Here is a 17,540-nt window from a genome sequence, read left to right on the forward strand (position 1 = left end):
AGGCTTAGTCGGGGGGCCAGTTCTCCTCTGGCCAACAGCGAACAGTGCATGATTATGATTCAGGCAGCTTTCATAAGTCCAATTGGGATCGCAACAGTCAAAGTATTTATTCCAGTTCCATCTAGTTGAGGATAGCATTCATCAAGCTGGTATGGGACAGTTTGTTGAGGATATGTGCCACTGGCTGTCGTGTCGATGAGGCCTTCACAGGGGATGATCTTGACACAATCTCTGCTGACAATTCAGAGCTGCGTTGTCATTGTGTCTAGACGCATGTCCTCGATCTCACCTGGATACAGCCCGGATCCGGCTGACTACGGTAAACCTCGGGATAAACAGAGAGACCAATATTAGCATAGATGCCATTCTTCTTCTGATGTAACGAGTACATCTGGTGTTATAGGAAGTGTTCCCGGTTCCGGCTGACCTAATTTATGCAGCCTAACAATCCTTTAACGGATTTGAAAACATCAATTGATAATGTGTTATGTGTATGCCAGGGTAAAGAGATGCATTTTTAGTCTAGATTTAAACTGACAGAGTGTGCCTGCTTCCCGAACAACGCTAGGAAGATTGTTACAGAGTTTAGGTGCCCAATAGGAGGATCTACTGCCTGTGGTTGATTTTGATATTCTAGGTATTATCAACTGGCCTGAATTCTGAGATCGCAATAGATGTGAAGGACTATAATGCGTCAAGAGCTCGCTCAGGTACTGGGGAGCTAAACCATTTAGTGCTTTGTAAGTAATTAGCAAGATTTTGAAATCTATATGATGTTTAACAGGGAGCCAATGCAGTGTTGACAGAACCGGGATAATATGGTCATACTTCCTGGTTCTAGTAAGAACTCTAGCTGCTGCATTTTGTACAAGCTGTAGTTTGTTTATCAAGCGAGCAGGGCAACCACTTAGTAGAGCATTACAGTAATCTAGCCTTGAGGTCATGAACGCATTAACTAACTGTTCCGCATTTGTCATTGAGAGCATATGTCGTAGTTTAGATATATTTTTAAGATGGAAGAATGCGGTTTTATAAATGCTAGAAATGTGGCTTTCAAATGAAAGATTGAACACAATTGAAGATCATTCGGAACACAAATGAAGATCTTTTTGATGAAATCTGAGAGCTTTCTGTCCCTCCATTGACAGCTGCACAACTACCAATTTGGCGCTTCTAAATGTTCATAAAGAGATTGTTAAACTAACCCATATGAATTGAGCTGTTTAGTCCAAATTTTCTGAAGAGACTTGATTGCTTTATATGAGGAACAGATTTAATTTAGGCTTTTTATTTTTGGGTGAACAATCCCTTTAAGATAATTTGACAATAGGCCTATAGCCGCAAAGATTTTACATTTTGGCGAATTAGTGGTAAATTCGTACAATCTCCGTCGTCCGTTGTCAGATATAGGCTACAATCTGCTTATGCTCACTCACTCAGTTTATTGGTGGAACCAATGCTTAGTTGTTGTTTTTTTTCCTAAAATCCTACGAATTGATACGAAACTTCCAACTTGTAAAATAGTTATGTATTCTCGTGAGTTTGGATTGGCTATTTCATAGACCTCAGAGTGATCACGTTAAGCTAATCTACAAGATATAATCATTTTAAAGTCAAACAATTAAATATATATATATATATATACAGTGGGTACGGAAAGTATTCAGACCCCCTTAAATTTTTCACTCTTTGTTATATTGCAGCCATTTGCTAAAATCATTTAAGTTCATTTTTTTTCCTCATTAATGTACACACAGCACCCCATATTGACAGAAAAACACAGAATTGTCAACATTTTTGCAGATTTATTAAAAAAGAAAAACTGAAATATCACATGGTCCTAAGTATTCAGACCCTTTGCTGTGACACTCATATATTTAACTCAGGTGCTGTCCATTTCTTCTGATCATCCTTGAGATGGTTCTACACCTTCATTTGAGTCCGGCTGTGTTTGATTATACTGATTGGACTTGATTAGGAAAGCCACACATCTGTCTATATAAGACCTTACAGCTCACAGTGCATGTCAGAGCAAATGAGAATCATGAGGTCAAAGGAACTGCCTGAAGAGCTCAGAGACAGAATTGTGGCAAGGCACAGATCTGGCCAAGGTTACAAAAAAATTTCTGCTGCACTTAAGGTTCCTAAGAGCACAGTGGCCTCCATAATCCTTAAATGGAAGACGTTTGGGACGACCAGAACCCTTCCTAGAGCTGGCCGTCCGGCCAAACTGAGCTATCGGGGGAGAAGAGCCTTGGTGAGAGAGGTAAAGAAGAACCCAAAGATCACTGTGGCTGAGCTCCAGAGATGCAGTCAGGAGATGGGAGAAAGTTGTATAAAGTCAACCATCACTGCAGCCCTCGGGGCTTTATGGCAGAGTGGCCCGACGGAAGCCTCTCCTCAGTGCAAGACACATGAAAGCCCGCATGGAGGACTCCAAGATGGTGAGAAATAAGATTTTCTGGTCTGATGAGACCAAGATAGAACTTTTTGGCCTTAATTCTAAGCGGTATGTGTGGAGAAAACCAGGCACTGCTCATCACCTGTCCAATACAGTCCCAACAGTGAAGCATGGTGGTGGCAGCATCATGCTGTGGGGGTGTTTTTCAGCTGCAGGGACAGGACGACTGATTGCAATCGAGGGAAAGATGAATGCGGCCAAGTACAGGGATATCCTGGACAAAAAACCTTCTCCAGAGTGCTCAGGACCTCAGACTGGGCCGAAGGTTTACCTTCCAACAAGACAATGACCCTAAGCACACAGCTAAAATAACGAAGGAGTGGCTTCACAACAACTCCGTGACTGTTCTTGAATGGCCCAGCCAGAGCCCTGACTTAAACCCAATTGAGCATCTCTGGAGAGACCTGAAAATGGCTGTCTACCAACGTTTACCATCCAACCTGACAGAACTGGAGAGGATCTGCAAGGAGGAATGGCAGAGGATCCCCAAATCCAGGTGTGAAAAACTTGTTGCATCTTTCCCAAAAAGACTCATGGCTGTATTAGATCAAAAGGGTGCTTCTACTAAATACTGAGCAAAGGGTCTGAATACTTAGGACCATGTGATATTTCAGTTTTTCTTTTTTAATAAATCTGCAAAAATGTCAACAATTCTGTGTTTTTCTGTCAATATGGGGTGCTGTGTGTACATTAATGTGGAAAAAAAATGAACTTAAATGATTTTAGCAAATGGCTGCAATATAACAAAGAGTGAAAAATTTAAGGGGGTCTGAATACTTTCCATACCCACTGTATATATATATATATATATTTTATTTATTTATTTATTTATTTATTTTTTTTAATGTTTTTTAGGGGTGAATTCAGGTTGATTATGTATGGACATCTGGTCATTAGCACAAAATAAACCCCTTGAGGGTAGTAGACTTGACCTGTTCACCCTGATGTTTTTTTTTATTTATTTTTTTTAATTATTATTATTGGCGATAATGACCAGCTGACTGTATATTAGCACTTACAAAATTTTCACCTGAAGTACAACTTCCCTCTAGAGAGAAGAAGTGAATATGAAAGTCTCATTCAGCTGCAGGAAAGACGATTAATATTTTGGTTTGACATTGAGAGTGGTAATTGGCTTCTTCCTCTTTTTAAATCTTGGGTCATGATTGTGGTTAAAGTCTTGCAAGTTGTAGTAATTACTAACAGTCCAATGTTACCACATGTCATTGTCCCTCATGTTAGCATATGTGTTTGTATGTTCTGTTACTAATAATGACCAGCTTTGCATAATATATAAAGTACCCGAGAACCCAAAAATGAACTTTTTTCCACATCTGCCAATGACAGGAAAATTTAGTTATTTTATTAGGCATAAATATGCATGTCATATAAATGGTTTGGTGTATCAAATATGTTTTTACCAGCACAGTGTCAAGATCTGACACAAATCTGGTGAGGATCCCTAAAACGTTGTATAAAGAGCTGGCAATACGACCATGCCAAAATTGGTATCATTGTACTCTGCATGAACAAGACAGACAAACGCAAAAGCCATAAACATCTCAATTCACAATTTGTCACAATACATAAAAAAAAAAGGTGCGTTGGAAAAATACATAATTTTACATCAAAATGGCCTATGGTTAATATGGCCGATTGTGGTAAATTTGGTATCACTGTGCTTAGTATCCTAATCTAAACATAAAGTTCTCATCTGTAAGAGTCTCATGATTTCTTCACATTTCAACTGTGGGTAAGAAAAAACTCCACAAAAAAGAAGGAAAAAACTTGTGAGGAAGCAGATTCATCTGGATGAACCTGTCCTCCTCTAACATTACAGTATAATTGCTCATAAATATCATCTGCTTACACGGTGTGTGTAATACAATTATGTTTTAAGTAAGTAAAGTACTGTACAAACTGTAAGGACAAGGATTGATGGCTGTAGTTAGTGAAATCCCTCGCTGTCTGTCTGGCTGGTATAAACTGTAGTTGGTAGGTGTATGTAGATATGTAGTCTTTTGAAATCCATTCTTAACAATGGGAATATAGGGCTTGGCAGCAGTAAATGGTCTTTGAAGTCCATCTTCCAGACTGCAACAACATGCGGTGTTCAGTCCACTGTCTGGCTGTGGCTTGCAGTCGTCACTCGGAAACATAGAAGGGGAGGGAGTGAGATGCGAGGCTAAGCCTGGAATACAGAACCTAGTGACCTTGGGATGGGTTTTCCAAAGTAGAAACATGGAAAAGCAAACAGATGTGGAAACAAGTCTCTTACGCTTATGTAATTTCTTGCTGTGATGCAAAACTGAATTTTCAGCATCATTACTCCAGTCTTCAGTGTCACATGATCCTTCAGAAATCATTCTAATATGCTGCTTCAATTATTGAACAGTTATTATTGGTGCTTAATTATTATCAATGTTGAAAACAGTAAGTACTGATAGTTTTGTGGAAACCATGATAATCTACCATTAAAAAGTTTGTGGTAAGTAGATTTAAAATATATTCAATGTTTTCTCAACATTGATAATAATCAGAAATGTTTCTTGAGCAGCAAATCAGCATATTAGGAAGATTTCTGAAGGATCATGTGACACTGAGTAATGACTGGAGTAATGATGGTGAAAATTCAGCTTTAATCACAGGAATAAATTAAATTTTAAAATATATTCACATAGAAAATAGCTATTTTGAACTTTAATAATATTTCCCAATATTGCTGTTTTATTGTATTTTTAATCAGATAAATGCAGTTTTGGTGAGCAGAAGATGATTTCCCAATGATTTGGAAAATTGTTCCAAAATTTTGACTGGTATGTGCGCTCCAAAGACATAAAAAGTTAATTTTGTGTCTTTTATAGGCATTTTATATTATTTTAGTACTCTCATATGCAGAAAAAGAAGTTAAATATATTTCTGTAATAACTCTCTTAATAGTTTTGGATTTGACAATGTTAATGTATTTGGTCTTGTTGGACTGGATGCTGCTGCTGCTGCAGAGCAAGTATAGACTTGCTACTGCTAACAAATACACAGACATGCTGTTGTGAGCATGCAAGATATGCTGCTGCTGCATAAAGACATACATAAATCCCATAGACAGGTAGAGCTGGGGGAGGTGGAAGGTTGCAGAGGAATGCACTGCAGGACTAGCCTTGAGCAAGAGCACTCTCATTAGATGCTGGATTAGGCCAATAAACTTGTGCCATGTAGCAAACTACGTGAATGTTAGCAGACTGCATTGTAAAGCCTGAAAAAATTGCATGTCAGCCTGCACCCTCTCAGACAGAGTTTCATGTCTGAACTAGATGCATACTTTACAGTTTAAGGCTAGCATAAGCATAACTTGATACTAGCTTGTCTAAAATTCTGACCTCAAATGACCCTTTATGTAATGAATATTAATTGCACCGTAAAAAATTATCGTGATTTTAACGGTAAAAGACTGTAAAAACGCTATGGTGAAAAACAGTTAATTGGTTTCCAGAAAGTTTACGTACTATATACGGTTTTTGGAAGTGAAAAATAACAAGTCATTGTATAATTTACAATGAAAAACTGCAAATCACATTCACATTTGATGTATTTTCGTTGAAATAACTTTCTTCTTAGTTTTTTTTTCTAATCAGTTATGTACATTGGGGTTTTATGTTACATCTAATGTTGATAAATTAATGTTTATTGCATTTTTAAAATTTCATGTGTGTTACCATGATGGTGTTTAGTGTTTGTGTGAATGACACTGTGTGCACCTTCTATATATTAGTATTGTCCTTCTCAGCTTTTGAAAAAGCTGCTTGTGATGAGCTTTGATTCATCATGTGACTCTCATCTCCACTGTGTTTGGTGGTTTTCAGTGTATTACAAAGGTACAGAAAAGATATTAGTACTTCAATAGGTTGGTAAATTAACATTATATCAAATAATGAAATAGGTTTTTTTTTTTTTTTTTTTTACTTTAAATTTAAGTTAAATCTGTAAAACCTAAAACGTTGCTACCGTATTTTTTATGGTAAATTTCTGGCAACCACAGCTGCTGGGTTTTTTACCATAAATTCAATGGATTTTTTTTTTTTTTACATTGTGTAAAATAAAAAGTTATGAACCGTAATTATTACATTATAAACCTTTAAATAAAATAGACAGTAAACTAAGTGCTGTAAAATAGACAGTAAACTAAGTGCTGTCCCATAAAACCTAAAATGTTGCTATCATATTTTTTACGGTAAAGTTCTGGCAACCACAGCTGCTGTTTTTTTTACCATAAATTAAATGGGGATTTTTTTTTTTTTTTTACAGTGTGTGTGTTTAGTTTACCTATCAAGGAATTAAATTAATTGACCTGTAGCTTTAGTTGTATAGAAGCATGACACAGGTGATTAGCATAAGACATCAACTCTAAATTTAATCAAGTATCCGTCCCAGAAGTCTCTGAGGCTCAGACTGGCTCTGTGGCTCTAATAAGATTACGAGACCCATCAGAGAAAGTAGACATCTTTGTGAATGTCTGAAGGCATCAGAGCAATTACAGTGAAAACAAACCCACCAACAAAAAGCATGGCAGGATCATACAGGCTAAGATAAACTACAACTACTTGTGCTGTGCTTGATGAAGATATATGTTACAGAAAATACACTGCTATTCAAAAGTTACTAAAATATATTAAAATATAAAACGGTTATTTAAAATTTTTTTACTGTATTTTTTGATCAAATAAATGCCGCCTTGGTGATCATAAGAGACTTCTTTTAAAAACATTAATCTTACTAACCCCAAACTTTTGATCAGTAGCATAAAAAAATACTTCACTTATCACTTAAATAGTTAAGAATTTAAAAATCATTTTATTTGACATGTATTCAAGATTGGCATGATCTGTTATTTTCTTCTGGAATATATACTGTATATATTCCAATAACCATATGAATAACCATATGTAATACAAAGTATAAAATGCTTTAATATAAACATTTGACACATTTTAATAAACAGTTGCTTTTCTTGTCCTTTTACGAGATTCATTTATATTGATCAACATAGGTTGGACATAAAAAAAAGTAAATAAAAATAAGTACAATTCCTGTAATTTATATTTCTTTTAAGATAATAAAAATGAGATCTAACAATTGTGTCATCACTTGAAAAAAAGATTTCACATGAAAGACTTTAGCACAGACTTTAGAAAAGACATTAATACATTAAAAAATTAAACATTAAAAAATAAAAAAATTAAGACATTAAAAAAATACACATTTGTGCACAAAGTGAAAACTCACAGCAACAAACAAAAGATGTTGTTCATTTTAAGTTTTCATATATGCTACATTCATGTTATTCTCTCTTATTTATCTGTATTTGCTGTAATTGCAGTCTTCTACATTGATACTAAAAGGCTTACATATCAGAGCAAAGGAAAATTGAACTGACTCAGCTTTCAATATATTTTTTAAAATGTTAAATCATTGCCTTGCATATGATTAAGGTTTTTATTAATCACGTTGCACAATTTTCAATTCCAAAGTGGCTGTTCCACACTTTCCATTTACGGAAAGTGTGGAACAGCCACACTTTCCGTTTATTTTCTGATTATCTTCAGACTTAAATCAGACTAAAAAAGAAAATACAATCATTAAGTCCCATCAAGTCTTTCACAGTTTCACAGTGTGTACACTGATTAATTCTGCATACAGGATATACAATGAATCAAACATTAAAGTTGTGCAGTGCAAATTTTGCAAAACGTTCAAGAGTTTAACACTTCAACGTTTTGGACAAGCTATGATATACCACTGTCCTACACTTTCTTGGAAATGACATTTACAAAACAAAAGGGACTTCACACTTTTTAAAAGGGAATAGATTTTTGGCAAGATTGCTAAAAAGCACATGCTAAATGAACACTACTGTACCTATTTCATGCTTCATTTCTTTTGATGTAACTCCAGACCATGGCATTTTTCTTATTTATATACTTAAGCAGTTATCAGTATTGCTTATCCAAGATCTAATTTGTTAGCTTCATGCATCTGCTAAAAATTATACTTAATACACTTTTTGATATTCCCAAGTTTAGCATAACAATTTCACTTAACTATTTTCTTTAACTTTGTTGAACTTTATCTAAAATAAAAGAGACAGAGTTACGAAGCAGTTAAAAATATAAAACAAACAGTGCAATACACTTGTCATCCTCCAAGAATTCACAGACAGTGGAATTTTGGTTATTTTGCATTTGTCACTATTGCTATATTGCATGTTGTCACATTATTAAAAGCACAGCATTTTATCACAATAACAGGCTACATAGTATAAAACAAAACAAAAAAACAAGTCGAAAAATTTATATTCAGCATTCATTTCCAAACGTACAATTACCAGGTTTATGATTTTTAGTAAGATTTTTAAAATGTGGCTTCAACAGTACGTGCAAGGTGGTACAATTTTACTAACTGTTGAACAAGGGCCTATCCATAAAACAAGAGCTCATCATTCATGATTCACAAAATTATTCATAATTTGTCACATTTATTGAATGCAATAATTCTACTCAGTAATTTTACACAGAAATTAATTCTGCTCTTGTTCATGAATGGGGCCCATTGTTTAAATCATTATAATCAGCTTTGTCTTTTGCTTGATTGACTGACAAATGATCTGACATTGAAATCTGACATATGATTTGACAGATGTGAGAAAAAGACAGACGGCAGTTGTACATCTCACAAATACAAATATATGTTGATTTAGATGACTGTACAAAAATTGACAACTGGTTTTATAGTAATATACTGGTATATTCCATTATATGTAAGTTCCATATATTCATTAATGTGTTGCTTATTATAGCTGAAATGTGTAATTCTTGTTCCAACAAACAGAACTGCAAAAATAACGAGCCAAAGCAGCGTTACACCATATGAGTGCTGCCCACTAGGTTATGGCTCAGACAAAAGAATAAAGTACTTTAACACAGAAAAAATTACACTCTTCATCTTTAAAGGTGAAGTATGTCATTTCTGCAACATTAGTGGCACCTAGCGGAATTACAAAAATAAAGCATTTCTTCAAACATCCTTGCAAATGCCCCTTTTACGTGCCGTGCCTCCCCCAACTCAAACATCACAGACTGCTCTTACAGGGGCTTGTTAAGGCATGTTGGCTACTTTCAATAAAAGGTCCAACATATTAAGAGTACTTTTAGTTGTGTTGCTATTTCATGAGTAAGCAATGGAGTAACACACTCTGTCTAGAGCGAAAGTGAGCATCTTGCTTATAATAAACCCATCCAACATATCTGCACATGGGTGCATTTTTTGACATGATGCTGTCTACACTGGACACATCTAAATAAACAATATAAACCAGTACATTTATCTTTCTGAATGGGTGCATGATGATGCTGTGGTACTGAAGAGTCTACTGTAGATCATTACTCTATCTCTGCCTGCTACAGTAGCCATGCCCTGAACTCTTAGCCAGCAATAGTAGCCACGCCCCAAACTCTCAGCCTTCTACAGTAGCCACGCCCCCCGACTCTCAGCCTGCTACAGTAGCCACGCCCCAAACTCTCAACCTGCTACAGTAGCCACACCCCAAACTTTCAGCCTGCTACAATAGCCATGCCCCAAACTCTCAGCCTGCAACAGCAGCCATAGATGCTCTTAATGCTTTGATGGTGCCTGCGAGGCTCAATGTTTACACTTTTCAGAAACTCATGAATGACAAAATAACAGTAGTCAATCAACAATAAACTGGGTGAAGAGAATGTATTTTAACATAACAAATCCTGCATACTTCACCTTTAAAGTAAAATACTAGTTGAGGTCAGTTTGGCTTGGACTAGAACAGGATCAAACCATCTTCCCTTCAGCCCATTGCATCAGACATAAAACACAGCTAGGAGAACATGTCCTTTTCTGAATCTGGAGAGTCCGGCCTTGATATGTCAAACAAGTTCGAAGATCCTGAGGTCTTTCTGTCTTTGAGAAGTTGGAGCATCTCTGCAAGCTGCGCTTCAAGTGCGCTCATTCTGCTGCTGAGGGAGTGGATGTCTCCTTGTAGCTCCTGTTTCAGTTCTGTAAAGCAGGCCTGAAGACTGTGTTCAGGAATGGGGTGGAAAATTCGTTTCCCCTCAGGCTGCATGGGGCTCCGATCCTGAGGGGTTCGAGTGCTACTGTCACCCATATTGTCGAGTCGCAGGTCACTCTTTGTGATGCCACTGTCGCACGAGTCCGTCTTCTTGAGGGACAGTTCATCTTGCGACTTAGTCCTGTCTGGTAGCATCTCCATGGACTCGGCTTTGGACACAGGACACCAGGAGAGATCAGACTTGGCTGTGGCATCTTTAAACCGACCCCAGCCTTTGTTTTTGAGTGGTTCTGCTGACTTATTTCTTGTATAGTTTCCATTAGGAGCCAAGGGAGTGTAACGTTTTGCTCGACATGATGTTGATGATGATGAAGTGGGTGAAGACGTAACTGGAGAGGCTGGACTTTCAGTGACCGTGATGATGCTAGTTGGCATCATAGTCTCCACTCTGCCTTTCTCGACATCCTGTTCTCCTTGACTTGCTCGCTCCGCCGCCAGACGGGCCTCTCTCTGCTGGCGGAATCGCTGGAAGAGACGCCGCACAGGGTGATCTGGAGGAAGATTCAGAGGGGCTTCATTCTTCCTTCGCAGCATTTCCTCTTCCTCCCGCTTGACGTCACTTATTTTACGGAAGACGATCTATAGATTCAAACAAGAGAGTACATGTATACGTAAGAATGAACCCAGTTTATTATACGATTTATATGATTGCTTTATGTGAAGAACAGGCCAAATTGTAACTCAATAAAAAGACGTTCATCGTGGCACATTCAAAGATGGCATTCAAACACATTCAAACTGACTTTCAAATAAGATGATCATGTCAAACATCATCTGATGTCAATCATTATGTATTGCATTTGAATGAGTTTATTGCAACATGAAGGGCAATAAAGGACAATAAAAATTAGCAATGTATCATTGACCCAGAAATTTTTACAGCCCCTGGTCACTGTGTGCTTTCATTGCATCTATCTGGACTCTTCGCCCTTGAGCATCTTGAACGATGAGGAGCGAGGCACATGGTTCATTTTGAAGTGTTTGCTAGAAGGGTTAGTCACTGCTATCTTTAGCTTCATGATGCATCAAAATCAGGCATTGTAGAAGCAAGTGTGTGCTGATTTCTGAAAGAACAAAACCCATTTATACAATAAGTTGATAAGCAGTTGTACCCAAAAGGTAAAAATGATTTTTCCTGGATAAACATGCTTATTGGTCTTGATTCCACTGGTCCCATTCATTTCAATGGCTATGAATACCATTGTTTCTTAGCTGCCAATAGACCCCCTTGAATTATGTGATCTGCATGCAGCCATTTTTGCACATGGTCACTCATTTCCAAATACATGTTTGTTGAGCCAATCACCTGAGCCATGTACAGCAGTGGTTCCTGACCACGTTCCTGGAGGCACCTCAACACTGCACATTTTGCATGTCTCCTTTGTCTGACACACCCATTTCAGGTCATAAAGTCTCTACTAATACGCTGATGACTTGAATCAGGTGTGTTTGATTAGGGAGACATGCAAAATGTGCAGTGTTGGGGGGCCTCCAGGAATGTGGTTGGGAACCCCTGATGTACAGGGTTGTAGACTCATTACAAGAGCTCACACAGTCCCAAGAGCTTCTCTAACACCCACGTCTAGAGAAAAAATTTCTGTAATAAACACGGAGATGTTAGTCTCATCCAAATAGTACATGAAATCACAGACGTTGGGTGATAAGAATTGTAACTCAAACCTAGTTTAGAAAACTACTCCTATCTGAATAGGGTTTTAGGCTCATTGGAAAAACGTGCCTCTACCAACATTTTTGCAAATCTCCAAAAATGTACCTACACAATTCACTGCAGTAAACCATCAATGGGTGGTTTTAAACTAATACATTTTCATATCCAGCCCCATATGTGTAGCTTTTCTGATGTAGTAAACTTGCTCGGCAGCTCACCTGGTACAGCACTTGTAAAATGAAACGCTCGGATACAAGTGCAGTGAAACATGAGTCAAGATAGAAGAAAAAAACTTGCAGAAGCAAGCTAAAATTACATGGTTGCTTCAGCAAATGTGTTTTGTTTTGTATTAAGATGCATTTTAGTCGATCGATAAGTGCACGACGCTAAAAACAGGTGTAAATGGGGTCTAATAAGTTTTGAGCATGTCCACTTTCAACCATTCCCAGAGGTAGTCGAAAACACATTCGACCAGATTGCTTTCATAGTGTAAACGCTTGTGTGGTTAAATGTGTTCAGACAGCTAAAAAAGACCGCCTACTCTCCGCCTGCTGACCTAACACGTAAACATCATGGGAAGCGTGCTAGCCAGGCGGGATTTAAACTTTGTTGGCTGGAGATAAAAAACGCACCAAGCACAATGTTCCCCCACCATTCCTGATTTCTAACACGCACTTACTGCGTTTGGCAGCTGTCAGAGCAGAAACAAAAGCTGATGCTCTCTGTCCATTGTCTCCGGGCGCATTCATATGTAAATTGCATGATCTTATTTTGTCCATTAGATGGAAAGATCTGAAAAACCCCATTCATTTGTTCATCTACCATCATGGTACAGGCCTCGGGTATAAACTGGAATGTGTCTCCCTCGTCTACTTGTGATCCGACCAAAACTACTAACATCTTAATGCCAGGTGTAAACAAGGGCCTTAGTTCATGTGTCATCTTCTCATTGGTGCATTGTCTGGTTATTTTGTTATCAGTTCCGTTTTTTCATTGGTTCATGCTTATAAGTTCCACTTTGTCGTTGTTTGTTGTTGTCATGTGTTTCCCCTTGTCCTTGTATTAAGCCCTCATGTTTGCCATGTTTACTTGTTGTGTATTGTTTATGTATCCTGCTGTTGGTGAGTTTGTCAAGTCTGCGCATGTTCAAGTCAGGTCTCGTTCTCATGTCCATGTCATGTTCTACTTTTGTTATTCTGTTTATCAATAAAACTACACTTGGGTTCAGCTCAGCTCGCCTTCAGTGAAAGTCTGTTACAGATTTATATGTTGCCTGCAACATGAATATGCAGCAGTGTTTGAAATGGCTTGTTGACCTTGATCATGATGTCTGTGGTTGAATTTCATAAAACTCAAGGTCACATTTCCCCCCAAAACCAAGAAAAAAAAAAAAAGGCACCTACCAGCAGGTGCTAACTGGCCAATGATAAACACACAAATCTTGACCCCTTGAATAAGATTGTGTTTGTTTGTTTGTTTATAACAAGATTGTTGTTCCAGGACCAACAAAAGATGCTGATCCAGAAAACATGTCTTACTTGGCAAAACCTCAGTCTCTTTCTTCAAACACAGAGGGTATCACATCCCGGTGTACATCCAAGACAAATTTATCTGGGTCTACAATGTGCCTTCAGCTTAGAAGTGATGGTAATTTTCCAAGTCAACATGGAAATGGGAGAGGACTATAATATCCTGCAGATATTTCATGCTGTGTTCATCCAAAATGGTGGACAACAGCTTTCCATACCCTGAGAGAATGATCTCTCATGTTTTTACTTAATTATGAATAAACCTGGAGGCTGAATGAAAGCAAAATCCCTGTATTGCTTCTTTATGTTGGAAAGTTCTTTATTTTATTGTATATACTTTGAGTATTGCTACCTTGTTATGTGTTAACTCATAAATGTGATGAGAAAATAACTGACAAATTATATTAATTGTGAAATTGTGAACTACTGCATTACAAGGACATCTCATGAATCTTATCACATCTGATTATTGTTTGATTATTCCTGCTTCCAATGTAGAAGTTTTTACAATTAGGGGAGACTATTAAGGTATTAAGTTTTGTTTGTCTTGTTTAGATTAGACTGATCACAAGGTGTTGGACACTAAATTGTACTACATTTAAATGTAAAACAGATTAAAATTAAGCACAGGCCATTTAGAACTGGCAAACGTTTTTAGCAAACCTAATTACAAGCAATATGTTCATGCATGCGGAAGCTGTCCTAATGTGTTAATGATGTTGGTTCATTAATTCATTCCTGTCCACAGACTGACTCAGTGAGACTTTTTTTTTTAACTTACCAGGTCACATGGCTGTGCTTCCTGATGAAGCCACTTAGATGCATTGTAAAGTGCAAAAACAAATGGATTTTCTATCAGGTCAGACGGATGACTATGAGATGTACGGTGGGAGCAGCACTGGACTGGAGGCGGACAATATTCAGGAGTGTCATTTTTCTGTTTTTTTTATTTTTTTCTGTCAAAGTCGAAGATAATGAGTTTTGGAGGTTAGAGAGGTTCATAGTTTATTGAGAGTCTGAACACTCTCTGATAACAACAATGAACATGCTTTTCTTAATGTAGAATCTTGATCAGCCAGCTGTGGAGAATTACACTATTTTTGCTTCATTGCTGCACATCCAAGACAAATACGCATCACTATACAGATGCTGAAAGTGCCCTTTAGCATCTGTTTATTAACCCATTGGTTTCACTGTGAAACCTTTAACGTCAACCAATACCTGGCACGAAGCACAAAATTATGTTTGTGATCATAAAGTTATTTTATTAAAATATATTTATAATTTTGCTGGCTAAAATGTGTCCACACTTGTGTTTATTTGTAGAGAACAAATAATATAGTGTGTGCATTATATTAAATTCATCCTTTTGTGTTCTGTGAAAGAAAGAGTCGTGTTAAAAGACATGAATGTGACTGAATTTTCCATTTTGGCTGAACTCTTTCTTTAAGACATTACAAGAAGGTGTTTCAGTAATTATTTTAGAGTCTTTAAAGAGACTCAGTTAGATAATTGCACCTCCAGCACAAACTCCCATGAGTCTGGAAATGTATCCGGCTGGTATGTCATCAGCACGCATCAAAACACACTTCCATCTTCATTTACTTGCTCCAGTGAAGGTGACTAGTGACAATTTACTGCTCATGATGACCAATAGTATGACTCAGAGTTTTTTTTGTTTTTTGTAGTGGTGAATAAATTTAATTTAGAAATTGTAACTATTTCATTATATATATATATATATATATATATATATATATATATATATATATATATATATATATGATGAAATAGTTACACTTTCTAAATTAAATTAAACTACTACAAAAAACAAAACAAAAAAACTCTTTGTTGTAATAAATGGTATTTGGATACTGTGCATAACATGTAAATATTCTGTGTTCGCACACAATCAATGAACTAGAAGTATAATTTATTACCTATTATCCACATGTAGCATCATGAGTTCATGTGACAACAATATAGCATACTACATGTAATTTATCATGAAATAATGTCTATTGTTTCACTTAGCAAACAGTGTATACTGCACATAAATAAGCTAGTATTCCTTTCTGATCAAATGTCTATCTTTGATTCAAAATACACTTGTGTGTTTGTGAGTCTTTTGAGCAATTCATTAAAAAAGCTCAGAATCATTTGTTCACGAATTGGACTACACTGATCATGCTGAATGTATTTGCATGCAGCAAGTAAAGACAAATGCTATAGAAATAGGAACAACTCTTTTTGCCATGTTGCAGCTAAATGGTTAAGGGATTACTGCTGCACACTGTATTTTTGACCTTTATGTGATGAAGGTGAAGTAAATTGTTGGTCTCATTAAGTGCCATTTATTATAAAATGACATGCTAGAGATAGTTTTCAAACCTGCCCAACAGCAGGATCTATTCACAAGGCGAACATGCTTCTGTAATACAATATTTCAGAAGCAGCTACTCGCCTGAACTGTTTCAACAACCTCATTCAGCACTCTTTTTGGGCAAACAAGAGACTAGATACTTTTTCCTGGGTTGGATGTGACCTAAACCAACGGTAATGAGGACTTCTGAGAGCAAAGTATCACTAAGAAATTAAAACCCTGTTGTCCAGCTGAGTGGTGTGATCATCATATACAGAAAATCACACTTGTAGCGCAACCCCAGCCACAGATTGATGAAACAAGAGACAGACGGGAGCAGAAAATGTATGTATATAAATGTAAAATAAATGAGTCAGAGGGATATAGAACCATAATACCAATGAAGATTATGAAAAGTCTGGCTGCGTAAACAAATAAAGGGAAATATGTTGTGAAAAGGATAAAAGAGAAATTGGAAATCAGTAAAGTATAGCTGCAATGAAGGTGAAATGCAATAGAGATTTGTCTGAATTGAAAGAACACAGAAAGATTGTAGTGTCATAAGCAGCTGTTACTGTGATCAATACCAGCGCCCAGTGCACAGATCTCTGCTGTGCGCCGCCCCCATCCAGAGGACTTTGAAGGATACAGATCTGTCCATTCCAGAACACAATCAATACCACTGACCGGTGACAGAGTGCTTCAAGCATCCCAACATGTCACTGTCAGGACGCTCTGGCATTAAAGGTTATAGTTCATCCTAATGGAAAATTCTGCCATTACTGTATATACTGACAATGGGAGATTGTTGATATTCACTCTTCTGTGTCCTTCTCCTACGCTATTTACGTTAAGCGCTTCCAGGTTCTATGTCAGAACGCTGACTCATTATTGGCTGGCTCCTGTGTCAGCATCACATGCATGTGTCGTGCTGCTCACGTGAACAGCCTCTGCCAATACTGAGCCGCAGTTTGGACGTAGAACCTGGAAGCGCTGAATGTAATCAGCATAGGAGAATGACACAGAAGAGAAGATTGAATAAAGTAATTATTTTTGTTTTGTTTTTGTGCACAAAAGTATTCTTGTCGCTTCATAAAATTAAGGTTGAACCATTGCAGTCACGTGGACTATTTTAATGATGTCTTTAGTACCTTTCTGGACCTTAAAAGTGGTGGTTAAATGGCTGTCTATGGAGGAGTCAGATAGCTCTCGGATTTCATCAAAAATATCTTAATTTGTGTTCCGAAGATGAACGAAGGTCTTACAGGTTTGGAACGACATGAGGGTGAGTAATTAATGACAGAATTTTCATTTTTGGGTGAACTAACCCTTTAACTTTATGATGAGTTGGGCAAGGCTTAGAACTG

General features: G+C 37.1%; 1 protein-coding gene across 1 annotated transcript in view; it reads right to left on the reverse strand.

Annotated features, from left to right (window-relative positions):
• Positions 1-7,286: 7,286 nt before the first annotated feature.
• kcnh1b (potassium voltage-gated channel, subfamily H (eag-related), member 1b) overlaps positions 7,287-17,540 on the reverse strand; it is a 50,051-nt gene continuing 39,797 nt past the window's right edge. The window contains exon 11 of the mRNA XM_051908816.1: positions 7,287-11,192. Coding sequence (XP_051764776.1) covers positions 10,362-11,192 — 831 coding nt within the window. The 3' untranslated portion in view covers positions 7,287-10,361. The remainder of the gene's footprint in view (positions 11,193-17,540) is intronic.

This window comes from Ctenopharyngodon idella, chromosome 10 (genome assembly GCF_019924925.1).
Source record: "Ctenopharyngodon idella isolate HZGC_01 chromosome 10, HZGC01, whole genome shotgun sequence".
NCBI lineage: Eukaryota > Metazoa > Chordata > Actinopteri > Cypriniformes > Xenocyprididae > Ctenopharyngodon > Ctenopharyngodon idella.